The sequence below is a fragment of the Lissotriton helveticus genome, chromosome 1_1 (assembly GCF_964261635.1).
Source record: "Lissotriton helveticus chromosome 1_1, aLisHel1.1, whole genome shotgun sequence".
Taxonomy (NCBI): Eukaryota; Metazoa; Chordata; class Amphibia; order Caudata; family Salamandridae; genus Lissotriton; species Lissotriton helveticus.
The window spans coordinates 463770103-463782189 of NC_136057.1; the positions used below are offsets into that span (position 1 = coordinate 463770103).

A 12087-nucleotide genomic window follows, 5' to 3' on the forward strand; every position below is an offset into this window, starting at 1 on the left:
CAAGTTTGTTGTTAGCAATAAACTATGTGGAGAAGGATAAATGCACTCATATCTTAAGTTGGAAAGGGATTATACCTTAAAAACATATTGAAAGTATTAACATTAGGATAGTGCAATACTTGGGTTTTGTTGAAGACTGTGACAATGTGCCATTGTATTATGCAATGGTAGCATACTATGACATTTATTTAGTGAAAAGAAAGTGCATAGTATAGAGCCCATGTTCCGTACATTAGAGTTTTCTTCTATGTTGGACATTAGAGTTATTGCTAAGAAGACTCTATGTACAAGTAATGCACAGGTTGCAAGAGAACTGTGTTAGTGAGTGGGCTATAGTTCTAGAAGGGGCCACTTGTCATTACCTGGTTGAACTCCTGGCTGTACGCATGCTATGATGTGTGTTGCAAGGTATTTTTCTATATTATACAATTGACTTTATTTAAGAGTTGGATCAAATTTTCACCTGTGTTCAGATGAACCTTTCAAATTCTACCTATGGATTTACAAAGACCCAAAAATAATTATTTTCTATTTGGGTCAAAAAGGTAGTGAAAACCAAAATTGTATCCTAATATTCGCCCTTCTAGCTTGCTTTGCTAGGGGACCAGGGAGAAAGATCAATTATGGGAAGAGTAGTCATGAACTGTCTACAGTAATGAGGAGAGAGTGACACACTGACACATGATGTAGCTTAAAAGCAAAATCCCAAGCCTAGAAATAAATATCTGAATTACTTTGCACAATGTATTTTAACGGAGAAACAAATATTAAGAACTATGCGGAAATATTTCAATAGTCTCTCCATTATTATCTTGTGTGCTTCTTAAATTTGACAAAAAAAGAGTAAATTCATAACTGAATGTTTGGATCCACCTCGTTTTGCTTTTCTGCACTGTAAAAAGGATAACCCAAACACATTAAAGAAACAAACAACAGTAAAATTATTATATTTTTATTCACAAATACTGGCTTTTTGTGGATATTTTACTGAGATAGAAATTACATAAAAGGCATCTTCATTGAATTTTGAAGTATTTGGAACAAGCAAAAGCAGCAGTGAATTTGCTGAATAGCCGCAATGTTCTGCAAAACATTTCCAGGAAAGTTACAGGAACCTTATTCCAGCTCCAAACTGAACACCATCACAAATTCTGGAAATACAAAAGTAGGGTATTCAAAGAAAAAGGCGTTAATAAAACTGCAATGTTTAACACTTCCACTTACAATATACAGTTATATTAATTTCCACTGTCAGCAGTGGACTTCTAGATTTTAATTCCTAAACATAACTTTAAGAAAATAATATAACTTAATATTACAATAGACACAGATGGAGCTATTCACAAAGTTTAAGTTATACCTCTGAGGAAGTTCACTCTTATACTTTTGAGTAACTTTACTGCTTTTGGCTATTCACCATTTAGGAGTGAAGATGTTCATGTCTCCACCCTTGAAACAGGGGGTGTAGCCAAATTAAGAGTGTATGTTAAAACTACTAAAAAGGAGCATTAGTATGTCCAGAACCTCACAGGGTCAACAACGGATACTGCAACACCCTTCCAAAGAAGATAGTGAGTGGAGACAGGGATTTAAAATTGAACCCGATTGGAAATAAGGTACATTAAACTTATTTTGACATATATAAATGTATGTACAGATATATACAATTATTTTAAGTTAAACAATTGTAAGCATAATTGGGAAATAAATATTTTATGAATCAATACTCCACACCCTTTTAATTAAAAAATAAATGTAATTTTAATTTGAAAAATAATATTATCTTATATTAGTTCTATACATACCTTTTTGTGATCTTAATACCATTTTTAATACATAATAGATAAATGTGGATATTTTACTTTAGGTGGATATTTTGATAAATCTTCAGAATAAAATATTGTTAATATAATTTAATATGTTTAAATTAATTACACATTTAATGCAAAATAAAATGAATAGTGCTCTAGATAATGGAGAGCTCACTATGGTACAGAATAGGGAAAAGTAAAAAAAAAGTTTATTGACCTTGAAAAAAAAGGGTCAATCATTTTCATGTTAAAATGTATTGTTACTTAATTTGATATATTTTAAATGTAGAACAAAACTAAAACAACTCTGCAACACTATTAACTAATTTCAATTTTTATAATTTTTAATGTACTAAATTAGATGTCAATTATTTTTCCAAATTGTAAAAGTAAAAATAATCCAACCTAACAAATATATTTATTAGGAGTAATTAAAACAAAGGTTATTAAACTATTTTTAAGTAAAATAGTAAGTGTGATTTATTCTTAGATAGCTTATTAAACATTAAATTAATTTATATATTTTTTTTTAACTCTTTATTCGCAACTGTACAGTATTTACACCGATATATCATTGTTTCTTATCATACAGTACAGTCTTTTTCTCATTTTCTTCCCAATCAAAGAAAGCAGTTATGTACTATTCCCACATGTTATAGATGTCATATGGATAGAAATACAGAAATAAAGTACATTATATTCTACCCCAATCCGCCTTTCCATGGAGGCGCTTGTAAAGTCATTGGTACATTACACAGTGTCACATAAACAAGTCTAATAACCAACAAACTGAAGGATCTAACCCCTGATCCTTCCCCCTCCCACATCTCCCACCCTTTCCCCGTATGTCTCCTGCTCATGTATAGTCCAAAATGTAACACTCCGTCAGAATGAACCAGATTGTCATAGCATATGATTTAAGTTCACATAAACCACACCCGTGCACCAGCAGGCTTTAGTACACCGATATTGCACACGTCTTCAGACCCTATACTATTCTTCCATTCACACACCCTCCATCTGCAATGGTGCCATCTCTACCTCCTCGAATTCCAGCAGCATTGCCTCCCAATCCTGCGCTTCAGGGTGCTTCCTATGTCCCCTCTCCTCCTCCCGCCTCAGTACTGCTCCCAATTAATTTATATTTTAAGCTGTTTAAATACTTTCATTTAACATTATTTCCCATGGGCTTTTATTCTAAGTCCCTACCTCCATTATTTTTAATGAGAGGGTGTTGTAATACTAGTGGTTCGCCATGTGTGATGCTGGACTTACTCCAGCTGTTAGATGGGGTACTTTTAGGGCCTGATTAGAACTTTAGCGGTGTGGGATCAGGGCTGCCTTTGAAAAAAACACTGCAATGTAAGCGCCAAAGCCCGTTCCTGCACGGCATGGACTCTACAGTCCATATGCCTGCCATGCAATATGTGCCCCAGCTGCAAGCATCCCCATGGCATGAGGCCCCGTTAGTTTCCTCACAGCCAACCTTTTCATCGCGGGCCGACTGTCATGAAAAGGCTGGCAATGAGGAAACTCGTAATTTGGTTGGTGGTGCCCCAACGGCACCGGCAGCATATTTCTGCCTCACACCGCTGGCGAATAGCCGTTCCCTCACAGTTGCAGCGGACCTGTGGTGGTCTGACCTCCAAAATCAAAATAGGGACAGCCAGACTATAGTTTGGGGTCCTTTTTGACCATAGTAGTTTGAAAGGTTCAGTTTTGTCAGCCTAATGTTATGTAATGTTGCCTGTTTATTGCTGAATAAAATTGTTAATGGCAATAGGCTTCCCCTTTTGTGGGTAGATTAATGTCCCTCTTTAACCTACCACTCACCCTATTATTTCCCAAACGCCTCCGTACTCCTCCCTAAGCCTGTCCCATTTGGTGGTAAGCATGTCCATTTGACAGTTTCTCCCCTGGTCCCTCCCAAAGTTACCATTAAACCTACATGTGTAAGGATCTCCCCCCCAAAAAAGAAAAGGTGATGGTGGAGATTCACACTTGTAGATTTGTGAAATCTAATTTGTAGTAAGGAGTAGTGCTTTAGTACTACCTTGCATACTTGCAGGATCATCAATTATTCAAAAATGAGATTAAATAAAACAATGAATTAAAATGGTTAAAAAGTGAAACTAATACATCGGAATTAGTGCATTATAATACATTTTAAGATTTGAGTAAAATGAATTGCACTAAATTCTGACTTCAAATAAGGATTGTGAATTATTCTATTGTTGGGAAGGACGTCCAGCACTGGTAAATCTTTAAAAATTGACCTAGTAAAGGGCAGCAAATATTAAAAAGATTGCATTTTAGATGGGAATTGCAGAACAATACCTGTGTAATCGAGTCTCTCTCTCTCTCAGACGCAGACACAAACACACACACACACACGCACGAACGCACGCACGCACACCCTACCTACCTATTCTGTTTTCCTGAAAAAATAAACACTAAATACCAAGGAAACATAATGGGTATTTGTCAAGTGCACATTCACCTCAGGAGCATCCTGCCGCTGAATAACATGTATACTGGTACACAACTCACTGGTACTAAATGTAATGACCTTGAAAGGATAAAGACTAGGTGGGCCAGTTGGGACTGGAAACTGTGACCATGAGGTTGTTACAAATTCAAGTAGAAGATGCATTAATCCACTGAATCACCAGAAAACATTTCATGACGGTTCCTGCTTTAACAATACTCTATATGTAACTTTTATTGTAGAGATCGATCATCTGCTAAAAACTCTCTTCCCAGCATGCTGCAAACAGGCAAATTTAGTTTTTAGGTCTTGCCAATAGATTTTTGTTGAAGGATCTAGTATGTACAATAAAAATACTTAGATTGGGGTTTGGGTCAGCTGATTTCTCATGATTGGCTGGATTTTTTGTCTTGCTTATTTGCTTGCTTCTTACTCAATGGCTTTCTTTCCTCTTCTTGTGTTTTGAGCCTGGGCATTTTTAGGTGTTTCTCAATGGATGAGTTGTATCCTTCCACTACTTACAGTCAGGGAACTACTTTTTTAAAATCCATTTCCTGCTTTACCCTCACATCTCCGCCCTGCACTCTTTCTTGCTTCCCCACCCCGTCACGTATCGCTGACATTTTTCCTGCCCTTTTGCCCAGCTTTTTTGCTATTGCCTTGCCTCGTGCTGTTGCTATTTTTTTATTTGCATTTTTTCAGCTAGCCATGGACTTTACTACCAGCTACTCCTTTCACAGTAATATACTTTAATCCACTTTTTTTTTTTTAAATTACTACTCCTAGAAAGCCGTCCATCATCTTAGAACAGAAAATTAAAAGCAAAAAGAAAATGGTGGCTACCATGGCATTTCAAATGAACCCATACAAATCATCACGCTTGGGCTGGTCTTTTGTGGGGTAAGAGGGTAGGGTTTTATTTTGTTTTTGCCACGCTGTTCAGCCAAGAGATTGGCCAACACCTTTCAAAGGTGAGATCTCTTGACTTTGGCAATACTGTTTTTCTATGGGGGCTTTTTCTTGCACCCAAACAAAGCTGCCTAAATTCAGCCAGTTTTTTTGTAGATTTAGCCAAGACATGAATATCTAATTACAAACCTCGTGGCATGGGTCATTAAATAAACATTCTCGTATGCTTTTCATTCATTTAACCTTCTATTTTAAATGTTAGATAAACTGGGTTGTGAGAAAGGCATTTTGCTGGTTAAAAATTGCATTTGTAAGATCTACTGAGGAGAAATTATTAATTTGACTTGACCTTTTACACACCATTACATTTTGGGGCTTTTTTATCGTAAGAATAGTTTGATCAGCACGTTATAACACAGAGAAATATTCAGCTTAGTTATCTACTAATCGCTTCTGCAATCTGTCAGTCACCAGCACTGCTTATGGAATGACTGGTTTCTAAAAGGGACAATTTACAGGACACTGTAACAATGATAAAATAGCGTTTAGCATAGTCCAGTGCAGCAGGGACACACATCACTACGTGACGACAACTGGAGGGTGAGAGTGTACTGGAGCATCATCCTCTCAGGATAGCATGTCCTTTATAGGGCCTGGATTGGGAAAAAGGCAAGTATAGTCATGACAGTACATGGGTGGGTAAAATGGCGCCCATGGAATGCAGCCTAATGACAGATTGAAGAAACATGGGGACAACTTAGAAAATAAACTGCAGCCTAATTTCTGACATAAGAGGATCAGGCCACGATACACATGTTGATATTGTTCTTTAAAAAGACATCAGAGAGTGGAACGGTAGCTCTTTGAAGCCACCTAATATGAAGAAGACCAGAGTTAGACAGAGGTTATCAACTTCTCTCAGTAAAAGTTTGGGTGGAAGAAGTCTCTTCTGCATAATTTTCAGTGTCGGAAGCTAGCATTCCTACCCATTTTGAACAGTGTATCCTTAAAATATATATTCTGTAGTGATATTTAAGCCAAATTAGCATTCAGGGCTAATGGTCTCCAGCCATCCTTATTCAGACGCCTAACATCTCTTTCCTACGAACCCCTTCGGTTTTCTAAATCCTCTCATCTGTAACCTGAAATTACTTTGTAAAGAAGTAGAAGTAATGTAATTGTATTTAGGCTAGGGGTAAAGGGACAGCAGGATAAGATTCAGCAATGGCACAGTTGACCATTAGTTGTGCATTTAGCCTGCATCTCAATTTCTAAAATTAAAGAAGATGCATCGGGAAGCTCTTGGGGGTGCTTCCAAGCTCACACTTCCCCAGTTCACTCAGATCGACTTTCGTTTTACAACCTCAGGCTGCTCCAAACCTTGAGTGTGAATGCCCATCAATGTGCCAACACACCTCTTTCCTTCTAAGATACAATTACTACCTGGGTCACTCAACAGGACTTGTTGCCTGGTCTGCTTGGGTCCCTTAGTATTAATGCAGTCTTGTGCAACACTTAGAATCTATTTCTATCAAGCCAGATACAGTTATTTGTTTCCCTCCAAAGTATAAGCTTTTATATACCAAGGCCACCATCCCATAACGACCTAGACAACCAGATAAGAGTCATCCTTGATGACGCAGTCTCCCAAAGCATTTTCCTTTGCTCGCTCTTTCATTTTTTGGAACATTTTTTTTTTATGTTGTCAGTTCCAAGAAGCTGAAGTAAGCAAATATGCAAAATGGCATTATCAAATATTCAAATGTCATCAGACACTGCTAGCATATCACTGGGTTACATCTCAGCAGTAGTAAAAGGGTTGCAAATAATTATAACCCCTCACCAAAGTACAAATATTGGTGTTGCGAGCTTGCATGCTGCACCCACATGGTACAGTGGAAAGGCTTGAGGTAACTTGTTCGCCAATAATGACGGGGAAGGGGAGTGGGAGGGTGCACAACTTGAATAGGCAACCGCTTGTGGGTCGGGATAATCCGAAACACTTTGTCTCTGAATGTAGTTCCATACCTCCCTCTTTATACTGCTGAAATGTATGGACCACAGAGGAAACGTTCTGTACTAAGTGTATAAGTTGTAGGAAGTAACTATAATTACGTGATTCACATAACTCTACAGTAGTTTCAAGCCAAACCTAAAACATCTTGTTGGGTTATCTTTCGACCTTCAAAGGAGAATTGCAACACTATAGTCACTCTTTCCGTTCCACCGGACTGATCTATGCCAGCTTATCTGCAATATGATGCCAGTCTGGCATTCTACCTAAAAATACCTAGGGTTCCCAAAAAATAGCAAATACAAACATCTTAGCAATATTTAGTTCCCTCATCCTGTGGCAATTTAAACCACAGTAGGTCAACTCTCATTCATTCTTGTATTGGCAGGATTAGGCATTCACTTTGCTCCCCATATGAAATTTCTCTGAGAGAAAGCCATTCGCCAGTATGGTGGATGTCAATTCATAGTGGTTTTTTTTTTTTTTGCAGAGTTTTATATAGCACGAACTAGAACCGAACCGAATCAGTTATCAGAGCGCTTTACATAGCACCAGTTACGTTACATGAGGACACACTTTCATTTTAGGCACGGGGAGATTAAGTGATTTGCCCAGAATCACAGGGGGTTTTTGGCGTCGTTACCGAGACTCGACCCCAGGTCCGAGGTCGAGCGCCTTAGCCGTTAGGCCAACCCCTCTCCCCTCTAGTATGATGACCAAAGCCCAGATGGGCATCCTTTTGCAAGATGGTAAACAGAAAAATCACTAAATGGATTTGAAGGTCTATTTTTCTGCATCCAGTTATTGTTATGGATGCCTCAATATTTAGCCAAAACTCTACCACTTTACTCAGCTGGCCGAGATTTAGTCTAATGGCTCTGTCTGGCATAAAGTTTGTTTGATCTGGTCGGTCCAGGAGTTCTTCATTCCCAGCAAACTGTTGCCAGGATCTGTGTGTTTGTATTTTAGCACCTCTAAAGAGTGGCATACACCCAACTTAGGGTATCTTGGAGTTAAGAGTTCAGAAATTAATACATGGTACAAAAAGTACAAACCGGAATTTAGTGCAGACGTCTTGTGTGTGTTGACTTGGGGGAAATGGTGAGAACAACTCATCTACAACTTGTTTCTGGCAGGGCTGTTAACAGATAAGCTGTGGAGAGGGTTCATGGGACAAATGCTAGCATTCATAGAACTAACGTAAGCTGGTGAAGGCTCCTCCAAGAGCCTGGTTTCTCTCCAGGTAAATTTGATGGCCGTACCACGCACATTTATTCCAGACCCTATCACTATTTGGGCATGCTCATATGATCCTTAGTGCTCCTTTTTTCTCGCTTGGTATTTTAAGGACAGATAGCTAATATGTTCTCAATATTCTTTAATACTCTGTGTTCGTATACCTTAAAAATATAGCACAGTACATTTCCTAAACATCCCAGCAGCAGAACTACCAAAAGCAGGGACAAGAGTATCCTAGTGAGATTCAGTATAGGCTCACTGTGAGTAAATTAACTTGATTGTTATGGAAGCAGACGGAATGTACACAGAAGCCTGTACTCGCATAGAAACGCTGATATTTCCATTTTTTTATTTCTAGAACAGCAATGCTGTTTGATTGTGAAAACAAATTGTAGTCCTGAAGATGTACAATTTAAAGACATAATGAAAGAGGTTTGAAAAACCAGGTTTGAAAGCTTTCCCTATTTAAATCAAATAGCACAACATGTTAAAGAATGTACCCACCTGTCTCCACTTTGCACTGCCATTGGGATACAATAGTTTAGTTCCAGTCTTGCAATATTGCCCAGGCGGAGAACAATCCCTGCACCATATGACCAACGAATATATTCAGCCAGCTTACGAAGATGGGCTTTGGGACCTGCTCCTAAAATGTGAATAAAGTGTAAATGTATTATGTTGTCGCCATGATAAAGAAAAAGCTTGATTACGACAAAGCGCTCATTCACTGCGGACTACTAAATTCATTAGGTGGCTAGAGGCTGCAGCTCCTTTTTGAGACTCATTGGCTCTTAGAAAGCTACACCTCATAATTCACAATCTTCATATCATTCTTCAGGCATTTGATTTCACTGACTCAATGTTTCACCGGACAGCATCGAGTACTAACTTGCAAAAAATAAATTGGAAGCTGAATCTACCCATTTCACGGCACTATTGGCGTAAAAGCCATAGCTTTTACAGAGGGTTTGATGAGAAATACACAAAATATTAACATTTCTTAGAGGCTCAGAGCCTGAAGTAGAACCCATGAGCAACAATACTCCCCAGTAGAAAATCAGGTAGAGCCGTAGAGAAACTGCATGCTGCTTCCTCATGGCAGACTTCAGGCCAGGATGGCATGAGGTTTTCTCAGCCCCTTCTACCATCAAAGAGCTCCTCTGCCCACCCCCCCCAATAAACTGAAATGTTTCCCTGTGTCTTCTATGATCAGTTTAAGCTTGAGCACAGCCACAGTGGATCGACAATTTAATTAAAAGGGAATTCCACTGACAATCTGCACAAATAGCATAAACTGACCCACAAAAAGATTCAATTTTCAACAATATGTATCATCTCGATTTTGGTGAAATGTATTTTCATGGACGAGTGTCCCCATATAAATGAGGGGATGACTTTGCCCCTTGACCACTGCCCTTACAGATATTGACGCAGGGGCAAAAAGGCCATTGGGAATTAGACACAGAGATTACCAGAAGGAAGACCTTTGGGAGTGTGTACATTGGCCCTATGCACATTCCGTAGATGGATGCAGTTGAACACTGCTTCCACCTGTGAGAGATTCCTTTCTCATTTTAAAAATAAGGCTCAATCATATCTACAATATGTGAAAGCCAAAGGACAGGCATTTGATAAAAGTAGTTGAATATAGTTTGTGCCATGCAATTGGAATACATTAGCCTCTGCCAGATTCTGACAAAAAATATTTTACTTGGGTTATTTCAAGGTATTGTCAGGTTCAATTTTGTTTACAAGGCCACAGGGACCTTCAGGGTCATTAAGATCCATATTGCTAACGCCACTGAAAATAGCATTTGCACCTATTTTTGCACCGGCTTCACAAAGAAAAAGCACATTTACTTGTTCTAGTTTCATTGCACTCAGTTACCAACAATTAGAACTCGTGGTAACTGCCCTTCTAAGACAGTATGCAATGGGGATATATAACCGGCATAACTGATGCATAAACCATCTGCTTGTGTTATTAGGTCCAACAAAGGTCATAATCAGTGCAAAACACAATGGACATTAATCACGATGTGCACTGGGCACTTTTTCTTATCTTAGTGCCTCATGGTGTTTAAATGTCAAACTGTAACTTATCCGCTAAAGGAATCCTAGGGGGCAGTGATTGAAAAATAGATGATTTACTTCTCATTTTCAATCCAAAGAAAATATGTCTGTTCAAAAGACAGCAATTTCTCTGGAAACTAAAACACCTCACATATCCACTATAAAAACAGATTAAAGGGGGGCGAATCAAACTCATAAATGGCAAGGCGGCTGCATTGTGGAGGTACCGCCAAGATTCATGAACTCATGCTCCTCTTGAGGATACAAGCATGGGTACAGTCAGAGGTCGAGCAGGAAACAGGAAATGCTAACAGGCAGAGCTCTGCTGCTCCATAACACAAATCTGTGGCAGTTGAAAAGCAGCTTATTTTGACAAAGTATTTGTAATTGTCTTTATATAGCACTTACTACCCCTGATAAGGCGAAGAAGTGCTTTTCGGTGAATAGCAAGGTACTCCGGAAGATGCCCACCAAGTAGGAGCTCTATGCAAGAGCTCCTGGGTTGAGGATCACCAAAATGGTATAAATCCCTGAATTAACCCCTCCAGCGACTTACCGGCCATCTGAAGTAGAACATAGCTGGGAAAGGATCTATTCGGGAAAGAAAACAGCCTTCCTGGATCAGCGGCACGACAGCCTCTCCTCACCAGACTGCAGGGTGCACTGGCCTGTGGGGGACACGGAGGATCTCTCTCTCGACATCGCCCACAGTTGCACTGCCTCGCCCTGCATCGGGAGAAGGCGGCTGCAACGTAGACGGCTTCGCGGTGGATGCGAGCGGAGACAGGGCGCTGCAGTGATCAAAGGTGCCGCCCACAGTGGACCTGATGCCCCCCTGAGTTGCGCTGCCTCGACCTACATCGGGAGAGGACGGTTGCAACGTGCCCTACCTCGCGGTGGCTGTGAGCGGAGACGGGGCACTGCAGCCATCAGAGGTGCTGCCGGAGGTGCCGTCGGAGCGCACTGAGGTAGGGGGAAATGATCTGGGGAACCGCCGCGTGCACCGCGGAACAAAAATATCAATAGGCGGGCCACTTCAACCCTCAGCCCTCTATATCTCCCCCCCTCCTTTTTTGCCGGTGAGGAAAAATCGGGGCAAACAGGAAGCAGAAGACGAGAAAGGCAGGATCTGCCCTGCCTGACTTCAAAATGGCGGCCGCCGCGGACAATTAGTTCGTAAATTACATTAAATATCACTAAATTGCAGCAAAAGGCAAATCGAGGGCTGATGCTGACACTATCCCCTACTTTGCGAGAACAGCAGCGTAACTACAAAACGGGGGCCTCATTTGGACCACAACACGCAAGCTAAAACAAAAATAAAAAATAGGACCCGCCCGACTGACTTTAAAATGGCGTCCGTCGCAGACAAATAGCTCGTAATTGCAGCAAATGGCGAAACGAGGGCTGCTCTTACACCTATCTCATCATTTGCTGGAACAGAAGCGATACTAGAAAACAGGGGGCTTCATTTGGAACACCGCACGCAAGCAAAAACCGGATTCGCCCTGTCTGACACTAAAATGGCGACCACTACAGACATGAGTAGAGAA

The 12087-nt window shown here is 40.0% G+C and overlaps 1 protein-coding gene across 1 annotated transcript in view; it reads right to left on the reverse strand.

The window, feature by feature from the left end:
• Nucleotides 1-936: 936 nt before the first annotated feature.
• The window catches only part of SAMM50 (SAMM50 sorting and assembly machinery component), a 209943-nt gene continuing 198792 nt past the window's right edge, over nucleotides 937-12087 (reverse strand). The window contains exons 14-15 of the mRNA XM_078673862.1: nucleotides 8966-9107; nucleotides 937-1151 (exon numbers count right to left, since the gene is read on the reverse strand). Coding sequence (XP_078529988.1) covers nucleotides 1106-1151; nucleotides 8966-9107 — 188 coding nt within the window. The 3' untranslated portion in view covers nucleotides 937-1105. The remainder of the gene's footprint in view (nucleotides 1152-8965; nucleotides 9108-12087) is intronic.